The sequence below is a fragment of the Rhipicephalus sanguineus genome, chromosome 11 (assembly GCF_013339695.2).
Source record: "Rhipicephalus sanguineus isolate Rsan-2018 chromosome 11, BIME_Rsan_1.4, whole genome shotgun sequence".
In the NCBI taxonomy this organism is placed as follows: Eukaryota; Metazoa; Arthropoda; class Arachnida; order Ixodida; family Ixodidae; genus Rhipicephalus; species Rhipicephalus sanguineus.
Window position 1 is genome coordinate 39,949,571 of NC_051186.1, and position 21,602 is coordinate 39,971,172.

The 21,602-nt window shown below is 46.6% G+C and overlaps 2 protein-coding genes across 2 annotated transcripts; one reads left to right on the top strand and one right to left on the bottom strand.

The window, feature by feature from the left end:
- Positions 1 to 1,295: 1,295 nt before the first annotated feature.
- On the bottom strand, positions 1,296 to 10,063 carry LOC119374693 (zinc transporter ZIP9). The gene is made up of 7 exons (XM_037644867.2): positions 9,598 to 10,063; positions 9,285 to 9,390; positions 7,213 to 7,464; positions 5,589 to 5,666; positions 4,134 to 4,219; positions 3,770 to 3,904; positions 1,296 to 2,707 (listed from the first exon to the last, which is right to left on the bottom strand). Exons 1-7 carry the CDS (start codon positions 9,691 to 9,693, stop codon positions 2,456 to 2,458), a joined length of 1,005 nt encoding a protein of 334 aa, XP_037500795.1. The 5' UTR covers positions 9,694 to 10,063; the 3' UTR covers positions 1,296 to 2,455.
- Positions 10,064 to 10,386: 323 nt separating this feature from the next.
- Positions 10,387 to 21,365, top strand: LOC119374695 (enhancer of rudimentary homolog). The gene is made up of 3 exons (XM_037644869.2): positions 10,387 to 10,561; positions 13,095 to 13,300; positions 21,244 to 21,365. Exons 1-3 carry the CDS (start codon positions 10,427 to 10,429, stop codon positions 21,344 to 21,346), a joined length of 444 nt encoding a protein of 147 aa, XP_037500797.1. The 5' UTR covers positions 10,387 to 10,426; the 3' UTR covers positions 21,347 to 21,365.
- The last annotated feature ends 237 nt before the right edge of the window (positions 21,366 to 21,602 follow it).

The window sequence follows — 21,602 nt, forward strand, 5'->3', positions numbered from 1 at the left end:
AGAAAATGTGCAGAAAGAAAATGCAGGTGTCGATGTCACCTTGAAATTCCTGTACAAAACGCCGTGACGTCACAGATTTTGACGACATCTACTAGATCCTACATAGTTTCTAATTCGTAAAAATGACATACTACATTCTCCTCTGAAGGGGTTTAAAAAAGAAACCTTGACCTTAATTTTTCTCCTCCATTAGTAAACCCATGATGGTGAAATTAACAGCATTAGTCCGTTTATCAACTTAAAGTGATTCGTTGTTTCACTTTTGTTTCCCTTTAAAAAATGCCTGAATGTTTTGTTTGGAGGAGTCACATTGCATGCAATATATTTTTGCACATGGTGCTTCCCAGAGGCGGATCCAGGTGCCTACTTTGTGGGGGGGGAGAGATGAGGCGCAAGGTACAGGGCGGGGACAAGATTCTCGATCCCCCATTTGGGCAGTAGTAGCCGAGGCAATTTGACAAAGGAGGTGGACGACAGGCACTGAAGGAAGGAGGGGGGGAGGCTGACACAGGCTTTCATGGGGGGGGGGGGGGGGATAGCCCCTCCCCTGGATCCACCACTGATGCTTTGAGAACATCACATGCTTGCAGTTCGCACTTCAAAGCAGCAACAGTAATGGGAGCAGCCTTGTGCTTCAAATTCGTAAAATGCAGTGTGTGCAGAACTCGCTCGAAAACTGCGCAGATGCAGCTGCCATTGCTCACTCACCGTGGGAACAATTCGTAGCGTGCATGGATTAGTCTATAATCTTCGTGCTTTTGGATTCAGACACTTGTCACATCATTTATTATGCTTCATCTTTCTAGAAATTTCTCAGCAATTCCTACTTTTTTCAAATGCATGAAGGCAATATGTTCCTTTACGCATGCATAGCAATAAGTAATGTCCAAAGCATAGCGTCTTTATCTGACATCAAACACCTGCAACTCGCTGCAAGCAGCACCGCCTAGAAAACTATTGCAAGAGTATACCACTGTACTGGGCGCTTATGCTATTCTGGTACTAATTCTTATGCTATTGAAAGTACGCTACTCACTGATTGAAACGAGAAAATTTAGGGCCAAGTAATACATGCACTTTTGTTTCCAGCATCTATAATTCATATCGTATTGCCATAACTTTGACTCAAACATTTACGTCGGAGCCAACATTACCTTTAGCAGCCAAAATTTCAGCAACATGATGCAGTTATAACGAGCAATTACTCATAGCAGTCGTGCTAAATATCACGTTTCAATCCACGGGTACCGCACTTTCAATTGCTCTATGCTATAAGCTGCTCGTAAACACAAAAATGCACAACTCTAAGCAGGAATTTATTTCAATAAAACTGAATATGCTGTACTAACTACAATGAAAATGAATGATTACGGACAAGAAACCCGTACGTCGGAAAACGTTTCTTTCGCAAGTATAATGAACAAGCTTGTTTCTAAGCTCCTGCATTGAAATCTGAAAGTTTGCATTTATAAACAGTGTTGAACATAGTGGCAGTACCAGTAAAACATTAAAAAAAAAGAAATACTTGACAATTTGTACATTTATTTCTGGTTTTAAACAAAAGAAGTTTCTAAGTTGTACACTTCCTTACTTTGTAAATATACTTCATTTAAACATGGGGCACATTCCAGTAAACAGTGTTATGGGATGAAAAAAAAAAAATCATCCCAAACGTAACATCCTAAAGCAGTATAAAAACGGAACGTAGCTGCCATCTGGTGATTCACGCACACACCGTATCGGTCAAAAAACATGGACGAGGCGATGTCGAATGATGAATACCTTGTTACAATGAGCAACCATCCCGTTTTTGTTTTTTTTATACACTGCAAGAAATTATAGACAAGTGTGTTTTACTGTCTGCATTGGACTAGCATTTAATGCATGCAATGCAAGTCTGTAGAGAAGGAAAGAAGAAATACAGGTATCATGAGAACACACCGACACAATCGAGAAATAACGCGGAAAACATGACAGTTGATTTCCTGGTCACGCATCGTTCCTTCGGAATGTACAGCCGTGACTGGGCGTCCAGTATTCTGGAAAAGAACAAAAACCGGGAAAAAGCGCAAAAATGCATAATTGTATAATTACAAGCGACATATTCCGAGGAGCGAACGACGTTGCCACAGAAACCTGTCGTTCCTCGGAGAATCGGCGGTGACGCGGAGAGCCGCGCGCACGAGTGACGCGTCGCTGTCACGCCCGCCAGTGTTCCGTGCTCGTTGAAGCGAGCACGTCCAGATCGACGAAGAACGAGTTGGTGTCCGTAAAAAATGACGAATGTCTTTAACATCTGTTCGTCGGCGACAACAGTCGATCGGAAAAACCGGGGAGATCGGCCGATCGTCTCTAAGCAGTTTTTGTATCTCTTCTCTGCCACTTTTAATGAACTGGCAGTCAAAGTCACTTTGAGCACAGGATGCACTTTGACGAGACGACTAGCTCGCGACGACTAGTGACCGTGGTGCCCAACCGTGAGGATCGTGGGCAAGAGCGTGCCGACGACGATGGCCAGCACGTCGGTCCTGGTGAAGCCCTCATTCGGCGGGGTGTTCATGCGTCCCCTATTGTCCGCCTGGTGCGTGGTGTGGCGCACCACCAGCTCGGGAAGCACGTGGACCGTGGCGACGTACAGGAATGTGCCGGCGCTGAAGAGCAAAGCCACTCCCGTTGCGTTCTGCGACGCGATAGACTGGGGGGCACCCTGGAATGCGAGAGTGCGGTCACGTTTGAATCTCTGCCAGTGATGCGACTCGGTTTTCGTTTTCCAGCAATAGCTTTATGACAAATACATGGCCTGATTTACGGTGAGGTAGCAGATGGGCACACACTTAACCGCATAATAATGAAGGTGCATCTGACACGAAAATAGCTTTTTTATACCCAAAAATTCGTTATAAATGTATATTCGTAACACTATCTGTGACAAGACCATTCTTCGTTTACTTTATTATACTATATCCATGTTCATTATTTCGAGGTTTGAGTGTAGTGTAAGTCGTGACTGGACCAACATTAAGGAAACGCTAATGTTTCCTTAATGTTATGATAAACGTTATGATAAATTATGTCAATTGTACAGTAATAGGTTGATTATTAGATATTCATGAGAAATATTAAATCAGTTTATGACGATAAATTATTACTTCAGAACTTTATTTTCAGTAACTTCTGAGCCAGCAGGTTGACTATTCGACAAGAAAATGAAAAGTCAAGGCAAGGCTTTCTTATTTCGAATGCTTGCTGCTACTGTCTGTGAACTTTGCATTCCACTGCTCCTTGGGCTAAACACATCCTGGAGTACAAAAAAAAAGCTACTGTAGATGGAAATATGGCACAGGTGTCTACTTTGCCCTCTTGTCTTTAAAGGGGCCCTGCAACACTTTTTTCAGCATGGACAGAAAATGTTCCTGATCGGTAGTCAAGGCTCCTGAAAACACGCAAGCCAAACATTATAGTGCAGCATGCGGCCTGGAATTTACAATTAATTCTCAGTCAGCTTGAAAGTTTGGCATAGTGATTTCAGTAGGACACTTTATGCACAGTATTAATGAGCGAAAGGTCATGTTTGCTATAACCAAGTCCAACAGTAGCAAAACGCTCGGCGAGGAAACACTAGGAAAAAAAGCACACGTTGTTTTACATTTCCTTTCCTCGCGACCTCATTCTCCACGCCGTGCCTATTCGACATCGACACGGCGCAAAGTCAGCTACTGCACTTGGCTGCTTACCGATCGTGTGCGGAAGAAACGAAACGGGCTCTCACCCTGTTTATTGCGAGGAAGGTTATGATGGCTAGTAACGGCGCTGCCAGCGAGAAAATGAGCAAGTGCTTGCGGATCGTGGAACGCTCCACGGTCTCGTGCATGAGGAACGACACCAGGGCGAACGCTGCCGGCGCCTGCAGACAGAGCAAGGTGTTGGGCACAGTTTCATCATTCGACATCAACACATGGTGCACCAAGGACTGAAGTCACTCCATACTGTTCTATACGGCGTATAAAACTATTCTACACTATATCGACAGTGACTAAATCAACTCTGCACACGGTCTATAGACCTTTTCACAGGCGGCTCCCTGGGTGCCACCATAATCCTCTCTGTGGGCTGGTCTAAATAAGCATTCTCACCTTATGAAGCATTATGGCCAGGAAGACGACTGCCTCGGTGTCGAGGTTTGACGTTGTCGCCGCTGCCCCAAGAGCCACGCCGTCGGCTGGGAACAAAGTCGCAGAAAGTGAGTAACTGCCGATTGCAACTAATGTGAGATGACTAGAAAAGTTTTCACGACGCTAAAACGTCAGAAGAACAAAGTTTCGTCATTTTTCTCAAACAGAAGTTCAGGGGAAGATGGAATCTTGAAGTGATGAAAAATCCTATGGAACATGCAGTGTCACTCTAGCCAATGTTTCGACAGGCGGAATTTTCTTTGTTGTCAAACAGAAGGCACACAAGACAGCATGTAATGTGCCTTACATATCTTTGCTCTAGTGCCTGTCTTAGAAGAAAGATTGGAAGACGGCCTACCAACAAATGCAGATTGATTAAGTGTAGTAATAAGCATTGGATGAGTGCAGTGCCATTACAGGAAATAACAATCACGTGCTGTCATACACGTTGGCAGATAATCGCACACTCCTAATGAAAAGGGACATTTAATTTACATAGCCAAAATTCAGACTGAGTAAATGATGGGGTGGAAGAATGCCAGGTCTAACATCTCCGTTCAGCATCTTGACATTCGTGTTACACCAAAGTAGTTACAAGTCTTACAGTAAGAGCTTAAGACGGCAGCGTCACAGAGTAAGTCAAAATGGCCTTTCAATGCACAGTAGTACAGTCAAACGTAACAATAAAAAAGTTGCATCTGACACAAAATACTTTTGTCTAATTCTAAATTCATTATAATTTCGTTATTACGTCTTATGTTACGTTATTACGTCTTTCGTTATTATGTTATTACGTTAATCGTCTTTTGATGGCTGTCCGCAACAATATGTTTTCATATTTGAACTGGTATAGCGCATTACGGGGAAGAAGAAACGGCTGAGCAGACCGACACAAGAGGACAGAGCGCTCTGTCCTCTTGTGTCGGTCTGCTCGGCCGTTTCTTCTTCCCCGTAATGCGCTATAATACCAGTTCAAGTACGACGAACCAACTCGCCCAATCTTCAACACTTATGTTTTCATATGTTTCCAGTTTATGAGGATAGGTAACGTGGCTGCAGCAAGTACAGGACCGAGATAACTGGAGAAACATGGGACAGGCCTTTGCCCTACAGTGGGCGTAGTCAGGCTGATGCTGATGATCTTTTCATTACATCAGGTACAGTGCAAACAGGGCACGGATGACAACAGAGAAAACGAAACGAAGACACGGTGCTTCTCTGTCCTCTTACATGCCCTATCTGCACTGCCATAAGGCAATAGCAAGTAACAAAACAGTCCATTATAATGAAGCAACAAGAAAAAAAAATTTTAACATTTGCTTTGTCACATCCGATAATTTGTTACAGTTAAAATATCACTCTACTCCACTGGGAAGCAGGATTCTAGAATCATGTTGGGACACCGTCCACACTAACCGGCGGCATGGACCACCAAGCCCAGGGTGGCTGTGAAGCTGCGCCCCTGCATATGTATCGAGCTCGATCCCTCGGGGTCTGCAGAAGAGAAAGAATATGCAAAACAACATTGCACATACGTTGGCTCCGTTTATCGCAGTGTTAGCTTTGTTGAGGACGTAGGGTGCGAAGTAAACAAGACGGCAAGAGAGAAGTGTGGATATCATTGTTGACTCACTTATTTTTCCACAAAGTCAGTGGTACACCAACTAGCCCTGTTTGTCACTTTTGATGTACTATGAAACAAGGAATGCACTTTAACTCACACTCGTTTCATCTGTGCTTCATGGTGTGTGGTCGCACATTCACTGACAAGAGTCCACATTTCAAAGAAATGTATGGTCATGTGAGATGCTGCATTGTCTGGCTACAAATGAAACAAACCAACAGCCAATTTTTATGGTACCTGTTTTCTTTAGTGCAACGAAAAGCTCACCGGTCACAGTGTCTGGTAATGTGGAAAACATTGCAAAAAACTTATAAACATAATTGCTCAATCTGCGGCGACTAAGAAGTCGTATACACACAATGCATGCTACAAACAGTGGGAGGTGAGTGCAACAGTGGCTGGCTGTCGTTTGATGCGCATGCATGCACTCCACACGCATGTGCCGCGGCTCAACATGTTTCACTAGTTGCCAAGAAGTCAGTGCCACTTCTCAGCGTCAACACCTTTTACCTCGTAAGCAGCATGGAATAGAGTGGGAATGGATAATAATATACACACTCTAATTTTGAGCACCAATTATTGCATGCATAAAAGCATCAGACTATGTACAGCAGACAGAATGACTCCCATAGCTCAACATCAAGGCCAACCAACACTGCCGATTCTTGGGGGAGTACTTCTGCAATGATCCCCACTGCGATCAACACCACCATTATGGCATTCTTGCGGAGCTGGCAGCCAAAAAGAAGACGCCTGACCAAAGTCATGGGTGACGCCGAGGCAAGTAAGCTGATGTGGGTAAGCGCCGTTTTCGGGACGAAGTCCCAAAGTCGTTTCAAGGGCTTCCACACTGCCGAATAAGACGTTGGTTCAGATTTTGTGTACTCTAGTGAGTAGCAGCAATAAAGAAGTCATTTTTCTCATTTCACTAACACTGAGCCCTGATGACCTAATTTGACACCACATATGTAAATCCATAAATAATTGCACCACTGGCTCAGTTGTTCGTTTGTGGTCTCCTGAGGTCATAACCATTAGGAAAACACACACACAAATATCCTTCAGCCAAAACAAAAAATCCAGGGCTGAAAGGGTTAAACGAAATTTAAAAAATAATAATCCTACTCAAACTGTGAAAAGGATGCTCAAATCTGTCAGTATAATTCGTAGTCTTTTCATTTGCACCAAGATCTAATCACACGCTCTGGCCAGTTCTCGGTCCCTGGCCAGTTGTCCTATTGGATGCGACTCTAAAGCCAAGTACACGAGCACTGATGTTCTGCCTCTTATCCTAATTACACTGCACGGCCAGGAATCAAATCTGCGACCTCGCGCTCAGCAGCAAAGCCACAGCGGGCATTTCACGACAGCATAATCGGAACAGAAAGGAAGCCAAGTCCGTTGAAGACGACCTACCGCTAACGGCCATGGCTAGAGCCTTGTGATGCTTGTGCTGGGAGATGAGCTGGTCGACGAGCAGCATGAAGAGGAAACCCAGCACGAGCGTGATGCCGACCAGGTTGCGGGGGTCTATCGCTTCGAGTTTACCGTGGAGGTCGTCATCGTGCGAGTGGCCGTGGTGGCTCGATCCGCTGGCAGCGGTCAGGGTGGCGTCGCCGGGCTTCTGACCGTTGTGCGCCTCGGTCTGCGCATCGTGCACCAGCTCCTCTGCGCAGAGGAAGATTTCATGAGACAGTTTGTTTCCAGTCCCGCGACTTCTCGAAGAGAACTTCCCGCGACTGGTGGTCATGTCGGGGCATTCTAACAGTATATAGGAGTAGTCAGCAAAAGAAGCTTTATTACAATGCTAAGCAGGGCCGTAGCCAGAATTTTATTTCTGGTGGGGGGTGTCAACGATACTTTATGCATGTTGTGCGTGCATTTGTAGCGTGTGTGCGTGTATATATACCTACGCAAAAGTGCAAATTTTTTTTGGGGGGGGGGGGGTCCGTCCCCCACCGAAGTTTACCCCTAGCTACACCAACGAAGCTCAGCTTACTTCAAAGTGTACAGTACGGTCCACTGTTAAAGGGAACACTCCTATGAGCACCTTTCATGTTGCTGGCCCTCTAGCAGCAAGTGTACAGGGAAACATTGTTCTTGCAATGCACGAGTCTATCAAAAAGAGGCAGAACTGTCAACCACCAGTAGTGTTATGCAAATCTAAGCCACTATGTTTTTGCAAGAGAGCGAAATTGAAACATGTCCTGCATACAAGTGTTCCCTTTAACAGTGAACCCATCTGTACAGTAAAACTAGTAAAACTGGGCTACCGCTTCAGAACGTACTTGCAGTGCACCAACAAAGGTGATTTATTAGTAGGCTAAGTCAGTTACGATGATGTAATTAAAGCCAGCCTAAGGCCTCATTCACACAGCTGTCAAATGCTCCGCCACATCATTGTTACGGCATCAACATCCCTCCCGATGAAGAGTTCTGTTGCTGCTTTTTTTTTAAACCAAGTTCTGCCAACGTTAAGAGCATTGGCTAAATGTTATTGGCATGTAAGTATTTAGGAGAAAATAGCAAGAAAGTGCCTTATCACAACAGTCGCTGTGACGGCGAGGTCGACGTCATTAGATCGCACAGTCGCTTAAAGAAATTGCTCAGTTTTCTGAGTGTAGCAGGATTTTGCAAGAATAGCTAATGTGGTTGCTCGCTTTCAGTGAACAAAAGGTAAGCACAAATATTACACCATAATACACCATGAAGAGCTTTTCGCTGGTAAGAAATGAATGCATTCGATGAATGAATATTACCATTGCAGCCATATGCAGTAACAATAATAATTGTGAACAATCATTTTACAGCACAGTTGGAAGAACAGCATGACAAGAAGCAAGAAAATAAATGAACGAAGCTTTACGGAGGTGTCCGTTCTGTTCCTCAGAAAAACTGGAATTTATTATTGGCCTAGAGAACTCATAAAAACTAAAGCAAGATGCCCATCGCAAGCAACCTACTGCCTTTATTATTATTATTTTATTATTTCGGCCCTTTGTACGGGAAGCAGTACTATTCCGCTTAGCAGCTCCAGCGCTTTAGCATGGCTTTATTCATAGGACAGGCAAGGATTAAAATTAACTTAAGTATAAATTAAAATCTGAAGTTTTACGTGCCCGAAACCATGATACGATTATGAGGAACGCCTTAGTGGGGTACTCTTGATTAATTTCGACCCCCAAGGGTGCTTTAAAGTGCATCGAAGTCTAAGTACAGAGATGTTCTTCCATTCCGCCCCCATCGTAGTGCGGCCGCAGGGGCCGGGAATCGAATCGCGCTTAGCACGGCGTGTCTAAAAGTTAAGTGAAACCAACTGTCGCCCTAGCTAAAGTGGCATTACACAATATATTACTCATGCATTCATTCCGAAAAAAAGTGAGGGCCCGTAGCAGACGACGACACGCGGAATACGATTTACATCCTAAAGCGTTCCAGCCGGCGTCGCAAGAAGCCACGCTGTCTTCAAGGTCGTAAAATAAACTCACTGATCTGCGTCAGGTACAACGTGCTGATGCCTTCGGGGATGATGACACTAAGCGCCGTGCCCACTAGTAGCCCGGCGCCGAACACAGAGACCAAGTGTAGCCGAGCCTGCGTAGAGAAGACAACAACAAACCGATGAAGGAGGTCCGCAGCAGGTGTTCTTGCGAGCTTGCCAGATGCTCGATTTGCTAGCCCAGCATCGGTTCCAGCGCAAACCGCTCGCAGAAATTGACGAGTTCGAACGCTAGAAGCATCGATCGTGTGTGCCAGAAATGCTTCGCATTTAAAACGCGACCAAACGAAACAACCACATACCTCTGTTAGAGGAACCGATAGCGGAACCATTCCACTCATGTAGCTGCCCACGAACATCGCTCCAGCGAGCGCTAGTAGCATCACAAAGTCCGCCATCGCGGTTCGTGGCGGAGTCCCCTTGGATCAACACAGGCTGCCGACGGAAGCTATCATCTCGCGCTTGGGAATAACAATAATTACGGGTATGCCGAGGGGACTGCGATGGATGAAACGTCTTCCCGGCGCTTCCTCGGCGGTGCCAACCATACGTTACGTCTAGGCGGCCATCATGCACATGGTGGTCTGTGCCAGCAGTCGATCTCGCATAGCTGGCATATTTTCGTTCCAGCGCCTGCATGCTGCCTCTGACACGTATACAGCGAATATGTTTCTCATCGCTGTTCTTAGGGAAAAGTCGTTATCGTCAGTGCGCTGACGGGGTTTGATGTACAGGACGAGTTTGCGCTCAAAGCATTCGCTCTTTTGTGGTTTTCAAACACCTGCCTCATGATGGATCGCTCGAATTGTTAGAGGAAAACAAAGATCGCGAGCATGCGCTGCCTCTTGATAAACACGTCTAGTAAAATGCAGCTTAGTGTACGGAGTGTAGACCTCTCGGATGGCACTGTAAGACGTGAATCGGTTTATTCTCTGCAGCCAACGGTGGCAGGATTCTTGGTTTGCCCGTTTTTCACCGCGTCGTCTGCTACGCCAAAAAGGGTTAACCGCGAAAACAGACAATACGCGCGTGCAAATGCCAACCACGACCTATGCCAACAACATGGGAGCGTCATCATCATCATCGATCTCGTGTGCGCGTGCGCTGAGTTTGTGACGCGATAATCGTCGTATGCTTGTGCACTTGTGCTTTGGAGACGTGAGTAGTGTACACTGCGGCCTGTGTTGTTTTTTTCGTCGGGGTTTTCATTCGTCCGAACCGTATAATCGCCGGGCTCGTCGTGCTGCCAACGGCCTGGCAATCATGGTAAGCTTGAAATAGCGGCACCGCTTCCCGGTAACGTTGTCGTAATCTGTAGCCCACGTTTCTTGATGGAACTGCGTTGCCGATACACGGCGAGCTTACGCTAAGCCTAAGACGCTTACGTTAATAACCTTTTAATATTGCTAACTTAGCCATTAGTAGACTCTCCCGTGTCTTGGGTGCTTCGTTCTAAAGCCCCGTCTTTCGTTCCTTCAATGCGTGCCTCGCGAGAGTGCGTAAAGTTTCTCGAAGCGAGCGTCTGTACGGCCTAAACCGGCGTTTGCGCGTCGCGGTTTTTCTTTCCTTTATCCATGAGGTTCGTGCGTAACAACAATCGACAAATTTTATTGCACACTTCAATTAGCACGTGCGACACCTTTGAGTATCCTTACCTTTGTTCAACCATGCCGCTGCTTGAGCTACTTAAGCGCGAACTGTGGGATCTCATTTACGCGAAGTTCAGGCACCGGCGTTCGATTCATTAACAGTGGAAGAAGCGACCTTTCGAACTTTTACGAGCCTGATGACAGTTTTTTGCCAAGCGTGGCATTGCTACGATCTTTTAGCCGGCCTCGTACTCCGTGTAGAGGCCCTTTAATATGTAGTTCGTCAGCGAAAGCAATAACTGCGTTTGCTTTGACCCGCACAATAGGAAGCGGTAGGTGCGTTTGTACCAGCGCGCAAACTTAATAAACGTTAAAACTGTACCCCAAAGAGGTATCTGCGGTACCTCTTTCGAAACTGTGTGTGGAAACAAGTGTCAGTTTGCATAAATGGTACTGCGCATGCGTGAGCAAACACATCTTCCAACCAATTTACCTCGACCACTGACTAGCAGACCATTTTTTCTGTTCAACACTCGTCCCTGCATTTCCTTTGTCTCTGTATGCCGCAGAGCTCAGACGTAACATTCCAGCAGTGACCTTTGAAAAGCCTTCCGTGGTGTTCCTGCACTTTCGGTAGAATGCGTACGGGTGAACGCAGTTAGACTGAGGGAAGCTTGCCGTAACGAGAATTTTTGGTTTGGAAAATATCCATGGGAGGAAATCGTACTTTCGTATCTTCTGCAATTCAATTCAAGCATCGAAGTTGGCAGAAGGAACAATGGTTAAATGTGTTTGCTTATGTGATAACTGATGTGGTAGCTTATGCATATGTGCCAACAAAGTTTTCATGCCGTTTTGCCAAGTTTGGTTTCACCTAACATCTGGATTAATTATTTTGGAAATGGCCCTTGAAAAGGCTGCTGGAAGCCACGTTCCAAGTTGTCCCTTGCTGCGTAAAGAAAATAAGGTTGACCACACAGCCTCCAATGGAACAGTAATAACAGGCGTAATACCCGGGTCACACTGGCACTTGAAGGACTTTTGAGCAAGAAGACTTCTTCCAAAAAAGAGTTTCAACCGCAGACAGATGACTGAGAGCGATCTTTTTTTGAAGGGGCCTTTTCTGGAAACAAAGTTCGTTGATCTCTTTCATGGCAGTAAAAGAATCATCTTGAAGCCAGTGGGCGCGAACACTTATGAATTGAAGAAAAAAATTAGCGAAAGCTTTCCTGTCACCGAGGCTTACCATAAAAACAAATTTCATATCTCGTAGAAGGTTTAATAGACCCTTTAAAGCTTACTTTCGTACTCTCGTAAGCAGGTCAAATGGGTCGAAGATATCACGTGGGACACTTCGCGCATCGCAGTCATGGGCGTAGGCAGGGGGGTGCAAAAGGGGCACTTGCCCCCCTCAAGCCACATCGGCACTTGCCCCCCCACCTAAGCTATGCCAGCTCTCTCCCTCCCCCAGACGCGATGTAACACGGGTTTGCACCCCCCAAGGCAAAATCCTGCCGACGCCCATGATCGCAGTCACAGGCGCATGAAGAGCGCTAGTGCCGTTTACCTAACAGCCTTGAAAGCACTTGAAAATAGAAAATAGTCTGAGAGGGATGCTTGCACTTCAATTAGACTGTGGGAAAACAACCTGCACGCAGATGCATAATGGCAAAGTCTATGCCGACATCGCATTCATTTATGTATCAAGGTACATAACTTTATTTTGGCTGGTTCTGTTTTGAAAGCTAGCACCACACTTTCAGTAGCACGTTGGGAAGAAAACACTAAAAAGAGATCGTCAGTACCGTGTGTCTGCGACGCAGTGCCTCTTTTAAAAAGGTCTTTCAACTTTGTAAAAGTCCGCTTACGTAAAAGATTTTTTTGCGTGCTCGTGTGACGGGTATAACCTTAAGAGAATGGGAGACAGCTGAATAGCGGAGGGAACAAACAGGGATAACCAAGGGATTCACGTTAAGCAAAAGAAATGGACCTGGGCCAGTTAGAACAATGGAATGGTTACCAAAGGATGGGAAAGTCGACTGAGGACTGCAGCTAGATAGATGAAGTTGACGACATTAGGAAGTTCGCAGGTATAAAATGGAATGGATTGCTCGCACAAGATAGGGTAAACTGCGGATCATTGGGAAGACGCCTTCGTCCTGCAGTGGGCATAAGATGGGCTGATGGTGATGAGTACTCCTTCTTTCCAGTCTCACACCATCCTGCTAGTCCAGCCGGGGAAGCCGGAGACCCGCACCTACTCGGACTACGAGTCGGTGAACGAGTGCATGGAGGGAGTGTGCCACATCTACGAGGAGCACCTGAAGCGGCAGAACCCCAACACGCCCTCCATCACCTACGACATCAGCCAGCTGTTTGACTTTGTGGACCAGCTGGTGGACCTCAGTTGTCTCGTGTGAGTGTGCTTCTGTACCACAGAGGGGCACTTTCCTTTACAAACCTTACATGCGGGACTCCCACTTTTGTCTGCTTTTAACGGTGAAGCTGTTGAAGGTTCTTGTTCTGCATGTGGCGTCCGCAAAAAAAAAAAAAAAAAAAAAAAAAAAAACCTGCAGGTATGCACCCCTGAACGTGGACTGGTGCCAAGCAGCTCCTAGCATAGCGATCGATGCCTAGTGATAGCCAATCGATAAACAATCATTAGCTAATCGATCAATAATTGATTACCAATCAATAGCGAATCGGTCAATAAACGATGCATTATAGAAAATGCTTGGATGAGCTTAGCCTGACAAAAAAATGCATGGCCGATATGTTGTCATAACTAATCGATAGCCAATGAATAATTGATGAATAACTAATAAATTCTATAAAATGCTTCCTTGTGCTTACCCTAGCCGTACATACGATGTGCCACGAAAGAAAGGGAAAGAAACACACAAAAAAAAAAAAGATAGAGGGAGAAGAGGAGTAATGGTGAGGAGGGAAAGTGGGGGGGGGGGTGAGAGGGTGAATTATAGCATAATCATTTATAGGGTAGTATAGGCTTCCCAAGCAACGCTTAGCGGCGCTGCTGCTCTTGACAGGCAGCGCCATCTCTGGCAGAAAAAGAGAAACTGGGGCGTGATCAGCGAGTGTTTTCCCTTCGCGCCACCGCGTTGCCGCTCGCTTCCGTGCACGTGCAGAGCTCTCGCGGTGCACTTGCGGCGTCTCACAATGTACCGCGTGCAGTGCGGCTTCAAAAGGATCTTCAAGCTTGACTGGCACTTCTGCAAAGCGAACTTGATAAAATAAGGAAGGCTCGTCAATCACGTTAACGGTGAAGAGCAGACGATCGACGACAACCACGCCCAACTCAAAGCGAAATGCATTTCCCAAGTCGCGATTACACCGTGTAGGACGTACACCTCGAGGTAAGTCTCATTCTGTCACGTTAAAGATGAATAATGGTCCACATGCACTCCGAAATGAAGCCGTACACGCTATGGATGTTCTGCGGCGTGGACTACGAATCATATGATTGTTGTTTTGATATGGCATGCTTACAGTAGCAGCCGTGTACTTTCGTGAACAAACGTTTGCGGCGTGCGAGAAAAAGATTATACGGCCATGGCACTGCTTCCTGAGAAGGTTAGAGTCAAGTCCTCCGTGCCGCTGGAGAATCACCCGCCGATTAAGACGCGAGGCAGCTAGCTGAGCTTCAACCACTGTGAAGCAAGATGAACTGCTCGCCTCGTTTTTTCGGCTCTCGCGTCATGCTTGCAGTCTCTTTTTATGATACCGACTTGACAGGCGTATAAAACCTGTTGCGTGAACACGGCTAGAAAATCGCACAAAGTCAGAAGGTGGTTAATTCAAGGTTGCAATTGCAAAGCATGTATGAAGTGCCAGTTATATTTAGCGGCTTAAATATATATCGCCCCAATAAAGTGACAAAAACAAAGAAAACCTGCAGAACGATGTCAAAGCTTGCTGAAAATGCACAGACGTCCGTTCCGGCATGATCAAGCAGCCTTCCCGACACGTGAAATGCAGGCGCCGAACTTCTGACAATGTGCGGAGTTCAGTTGAATTCAACCAACCGCGCAACGCTAACGGTATAACGCGAATGTGAACGTTCAACAACGACGGGTAGGTCTCACGAGCACGGGGAATCAAAACACAAAGTTGCTTCACCTACAACCGTAACTGGACTTTAACAATGCGAGAAGACAGCGAGTAATCATTACTGTAGTCGCTGCGTGCATGCGCCCCGTTACTTACCGATTCAGGTAGTCGGAACGAACAAAAGCGATGAACTCAGACAGCCAAAATAGAAGGCGAGACAGCGCTGTCAGCTATCCACGCTTGCCGCCTTTATTTCTCGTGCGACACGCCCGGGAACCGATACAGTTTAACACGTGAATCGTGTGCCTTGTCTGCACTGTTGTGGCTGGCCACTAAACCGCAATTCTTCGGACCTCGCTTGCGCTTCCGCGGGGTCGCTTCTGCCATCGTGGAAATGCGCAGCAAGCCTCTCGGTTCAACGTGCCGAGCTGACGGCCCCACAGTTACCCGCACCGAGAGAATAACGCGAGCGCACGTGCGCTACCGCTACCGTGAAAGGGGCTGAGTCGGCCGCGCGACGGTTCAGAGTTTTCCGACAGAGCCGCAGCGCGGCTGGCGCGGCGCTGTCGTCGCGCCGCAAACTTGAGCTTGGGTTCCCTATGGCAAGGGGTGGGAAAGGGAAAGGAAGGCAGCACCACCAGAGAAACTGCACATACGTTCAGTATCAAAAACGCGTGAAATTTGCGACCAGCATTAATGGTGGAAACTACATGCGATGCTAGTGTTCCCTGCGGGTGTTGAGCAATGTCTCCGCTTGTACAATACTATCCTGAAAAGTAATTTTGTTTAATACTGGTACTGTATTTGACTTCGAAAAAAAGGTGGTTAAAGTGACCCTACAACTTTTTCAGCATGGTCAGAAAAACGTTGCCGATCGGTAGTCGAGGCTCCTGAAAACATGCAAGCCAGACATTAATGTGATGCAAACGGCCTGGAATTTAAGATTAATTCTCATAGTCTTCAAGAAAGCGCTCCCTTTTCTCTCGACAAATGATGCCATAAACCCAAATGACCATGCCGTAAGCCCAAAGTGCACAGCCATTGGCTGATTTGAGCATCATGAGCGGCATAGCTACTGTGCCTGCGCGTGCGCGATCACACTGAAAGTAAGCTGTGCATTCGAAGAAAAAACAAGAAAGTGCTCAAGGTCATGACACGTGCCGACCGATGGACGTAGCTTCTTGCCCCCCTTGTCATCCCCGCTGCGTAGCTTTCAGGGGGCTCGCTGGTATGAAAGGAGAAAGAAAGCGCTTGAAGCGTGCGGCAGATCCCTGTAACTCTGCTCGTACTTGATGGATTCTAAACATTTTTGTGGCAGACAATTCATGAGGCGATAAACTCCTTTAATGAAGCCATTCGACGATCACTTGGAAAAGTGTTGCAGGGCCCCTTTAAGGGCCGCTTCAAACTGTCACCATTCCATCAGGTAACTCCACCGTGGCTTGAAATATGCATACTGGGTGTCTGCTGCTCGGCTTGCATTTTCTCTCTGATTATGCTGTATTTGTTTTGCTGCACTCTACTGTGAGAAGCGTCTTTATCAGTTATGACCCTGATAAAATATTTTGCATCTATTGCAGCAACTTCTTCAGCCAGAAGGGAAGAATTTTCAGAACCATTGTTGCATATGTACCTCACTGTTAGACTAAAGTAGCTGCTACACAGGCATGGCCTTTTTTTTTTCCCTTCATTTTTGACCATGAGCACAATAACAGCTGCAGAAATAATGTGGCCAGTTGCATTTTAACGCACACCGTACTTACAATAAGTGTCATGCAAACTTTTATGCAATTAAGACTTGATCTAATGAAATCCGATTTTATGAAGTTCCCAACATAACCAAGGAATTTTCGTTCCGTGACAGGTACGCATATTGTTCAGTGTTGACACAAATTAACTTGGGCTAAACCTGACTTAACGAAATCTTTCTTGCTTTTTTTTTTTTGAACTAAGTGAAGTGAAATAAATAAAGCAATCACTGCTACCCCTAGTGCCATTTGGTACGCAAGACCACTATCGACTGCCAAGTCCGTTTTACCGTGCATGTGCTCGGCGTGCAGCCTGGTCAAAGTTGGTGATTTCGTTCAAATTTTGGCACAGGCGGGTTTTCCTTAGAGCATCCACTATCTATCGTAGCAAGACATCTAGGCACCCTAGTCACGCCCTAGCTTTACTTCGATCAGGCTGCACGCCAAGCACATGCACGGTAAAACGAACTTGGCAGTCGATAGTGGTCTTGCGTACCAAATGGCACTAGGGGTAGCAGTGATTGCTTTATTTTAGAGCTGTGCGAATCGAATATTTTTGAATATTTCTCAAATATTTCTCGAATACTTCGAAGTGTAATTGCAAAAAAAAAAGTTAGAGAGGATTCCTAAGCATATTCTTATGAGATAGCAACATGAAAGTGTTTCTTTTCGCTAGGTTGATGAAGCGCTGACGAGGTGGTGTTTCATAGTTGTCTTATCAAAAATTAGGCAATGTAGAGGCCGAATTGTATTTATGTACATGATTTGGTGCAACCAAAGTGTTGCCGACAACACATCACAGGTGATAGGCAAAGATGCCATTTTCTCATCCTCTCCTCCTCTTTCAACTTCTGTGGAAGCCCAACTGATGTGGCGGACAAAGGTGTGCTCCCTTCAAGTCTGGAGTTCCAAATCTACCTCGTAGACGTCGACATATAAGGTCTGAAATTTTGGATGCTAAAAGGCTTCGGCTTCCGATTTTTCGGACTTCTTGCCCAAATTTCAGGTCCACAACAGCATTTATTGAGCCCCCACCTCTGCCACATCTTTCATCTCCAAGTTGGAACCAGCGTTTTCTTAAGTTAATACATTGGCGACCGTGGCGGAGCTTGAAAGACAGCTTTGCCGCAATACTGGGGTGTGATGAGGTGAAGCATACTGAAAATCTAGGGACCACTTCCAATCGGACGTTGACTGTGTCTTGGCAAAGTTCGACCGTAATGGAGCTTGAAAGGCAGCTTTTCCGCAATAGGGACCTCCCGCTCAAGTTTGCGCGCTGATGTAATCAGGGTTCTGCCCAGAGGACCGGAGCCAGCCAGAGTCCCAGGGAGATGTCGAGGAGAGGAGCCCGGAGCTGTTAACAGTAACGTTTATTATATTATTTCACAAGTAGCAGGCTGCTACATGATGGGGTTAGCATCATGGAAGCTCTCGAGCTTCTGGGAGCTTCTCGGCGCTTGAGAGCTTGAGAGAACTTGTGAGAGCATGTCGGGAGCGCATCGGCGTTCGCATTTTATGTCCTGGCCTTCCCAAGGTTCCCTGTAGGAAAAAACAATGGAGGCCAGGACAGTCCAATGAAAATTTCCATCTTCACCTCCGCTCCCAAAAGGGGAAGGTGAAACGTCGCCTCCTTCCCAACCCACGAAAGGAGAAAGAGGCACGTCCAGTTCGTCCCATGGCGAGGAAAAAACACTGCCCACCGTGCACTACACGGCACAGCACGAAGACGTTGAGTCTTACGTGGAAGTCAATTTCGTAGTCTGTTGCAGTGATGGGTATGCGGCGCCAGGCAGACCACGAATTGTGGAAACAGTGGCACCAAGGCGCCACGGAGAACGTGGGAAATGCATCTGCAGACAGTTCCCAGACGCTGGGCCCTTTGTCCGGGTCACCTTGACGACAAAGCAAGCCGCCTCGACGGCCAACAACTCTTCCTAATCTGTCAGTCGGTCAGGCATGCCCAAAGGGTTTTACGAGGGGCGCAGACAACCTGAGATAATTAGACGAACGACTTTCGTGTTGTCGCCGCTCTTGGTGCATCTCTGGAACCGCTGACCCGGAAGAAATCAGGGTAGTCTTAGCCGCAACGTCTCATGCGTCAAAGCGGCGCCAAGCCAGGCAGGCCGATCATAACAGCGCCGACGCCAGCGCTTGCCATTCCCCTGCCGGAAAAAGCGTACAACTGTTGAGCGCTACGACCCTTCCGCTCCCTTTGGCTCCCACGCATTTGCGAAGCGCGCGCTGCACGTGAAACCCCCCTCGTTCCGCGATGTCACCCCGACAGAAAGGGGGGAACTATTGCTGCGTCGTCAACTGTCCCAATGGCCATGCAAACACGAAGGGGTCAGCTCCAACAGTGAAATTCTACCGATTCCCAAACAGATGGCACGAAAAAAGCAGATGACAGGCATGGATGCGAAGCTCACGCTTGAGTGGGCACGACCACGACAACTACAAAAAAAAGAAAAAAAAGCATTAGCCGTTGTTCCACGTCCATTAGTCTTTTTGGCAGATACAGTGAACTAGTTGTTACTGAGTGTGCAGGTACAGCCCGTACAACACGGTGCACTTTCGATAGGGACCAAGATAAAATGTCTTGACAGCAATTGGCTCTTCCCCCGCAGATTGCACCCAAAAAAGTTCCCTATTAATAATGCTATGTCACGTTGATAGTATGCACGCTGTTCGTGAACTCGGAGTACAGGCTATGAGAACGGTGATAACGCAAGGAAGGACACGCGAGATAGATGTCAATTTTTGTTGTGGGAAAGAAGCCGAAGAAGACCATTTGTTTTTGGAGTGTTGCGTGCCGCACGATAACTCGAATGGTTGCTAGTAAATTAAGGTATCCCAACTAATAGCAGACACAGCGCCAGGGCCACTTAACCTAGAGCATGAGAAGCGGCCTTACCCATGCATCCAGTAACAAACATAGGGAGTGCGTAGTACACACCACAAACCAAATAAAACAGTTGTATAATTATGAACGTACAGAAAATTGTGCAAACTCCACGTCGTAAACAGCGTCGTCCTTCACTTGCGAAATGCACTTCGCTCTGACGGGGACGGCGTCGTCTGCTATCACTTGTTCCGCATCTGCTACATGGCTGAGCAGACGCTGGCCTTTCACCAAATTGCTGCCACGCGGACAGAAGCGTCTACATTCTAACCGCGTGCGACGCGAAATTCTCAAAAACACGTGCAGAACGCGTGCAGCGTGCGAGCAAAGCAACGCGTTTTCAAGGTAGCTTGAAGGGGACAGTGGAGGGGTCAACACTCGAGTAACGAGTTTTTCTCCCCACATTGACTGACAGCGCCCAGCACCGCAGCGCCTCCCACGGCGTGGGTCTCCCCTATACCGGGGTGTGATGAGGTGAAGCATATTGAAAAAATCTAGGGACCACTTCCAACCAGACGTTGACTGTGTCTTGGCAAAGTTCGACCGGCAGCCTTGCCGCAATACCGGGGTGTAATGAGGTGAAGCATATATAAAAATCTAGGGACCATTCCAATCGGAGGTTGACTGTCTCTTGGCCAAGTTCAACCCTAACGGAGCTTGAAAGGCAGCTTTGCCGCAATACGAGAGTGTAATGAGGTGAAGCATATTGAAAATCTGAAGGGGTCACTTTCAATCGGACGTTGACTGTACTTGTTTTTGGGAAATTCGAATAGTAAAATTCCAGTGTGAATCAAATCGAATAGCAAACACTATTAGAAAAATATTCGAAATTTCGAATATTCGCACACCCCTACTTTATTTATTTCATGCTTTGTGCGACAGCACTTGCAACTTTCTCTCTCAGCCTGATCGTGCAATCGCTACATTCATTAGCCACATCTTTGCATATCAGTTGGCTGTCATAGCTTCACATGACCGTCTACCTAGCCTGCATCACCCGACTTGGAAGGCTGCATGTGCAGGTTGCCCATGCAGGTTTTTCACACGCGCAGGCGTGGGTTAGTGGCAAGGACAATGCTGTGGTAGCCTTTGAATGTCGCTACGTTACAATTTTAGATATTGAAGGACCGGAAAGTACCTTTCTCGATTTTACGAACTTCCCGATTTAAAGAAATTATTCACACGTGGTTATCGCTTTGTTAAAACCTGCCACGGTAGTCCAATGGTTATGGTGCTTGACTGCTCCACTACGGCGTCCCTCATAATTATATCCTAGTTTTGGGACGTTAAACCCCAACAATTACATTACAGTCACCCACCATTTATCAGACTCAGCGGGAACCACCGAAAAGTCCTAATAATTGTACTGAAGTTGGGGGAAGATTGACGCTTAAAAGTGATGAGTCGGCAATCAATCAGTCATCAGATCGAGGAATGTTGCTGGAGCCAACACTTCAATGATGGAACGTGTCTTTGCTTTGAGGAACACGTCTCCTTGTTGAAATGTTGGCTTTATTGACATAGCTTCTACGATTTCTGATCATGTTAACTTTTGGCTGATTTTGAGTTTGAGTTCGCTTAGTATAGAATTGATACAGACAGATGCGTTTGTTTCACTAAGCCCTTTCTTTTTCATTTCTGCAGATACCAGAAGTCAACAAACACATACGCACCATACAACAAAGCATGGATCAAAGAGAAGATCTACATCTTGTTGCGGCGACAGGCATCGAAGAGCCAATCGTGAGCGGCGACGGCAGTCCCCTTGCCCTCTCGTCCGGCCGCGGCAAAGCCAGCTGTCGGTTGCGTCTCCTAAAGAAAAAAAAAATGGCCGTTACTGTTGCCCAGATTATTATGGATATGATTGAGTCTCGTCACCCTACCCTCTGGCCCCCATCTTTTCGATAACTATTTCCAAAGCTTAAAGTAAGGTGTGAGTGAGCATCTCTCCATCGGTTGTCGTTTTTTTTTTTTTTCTGCCATTTGCCACCGTCAGCCGTTTG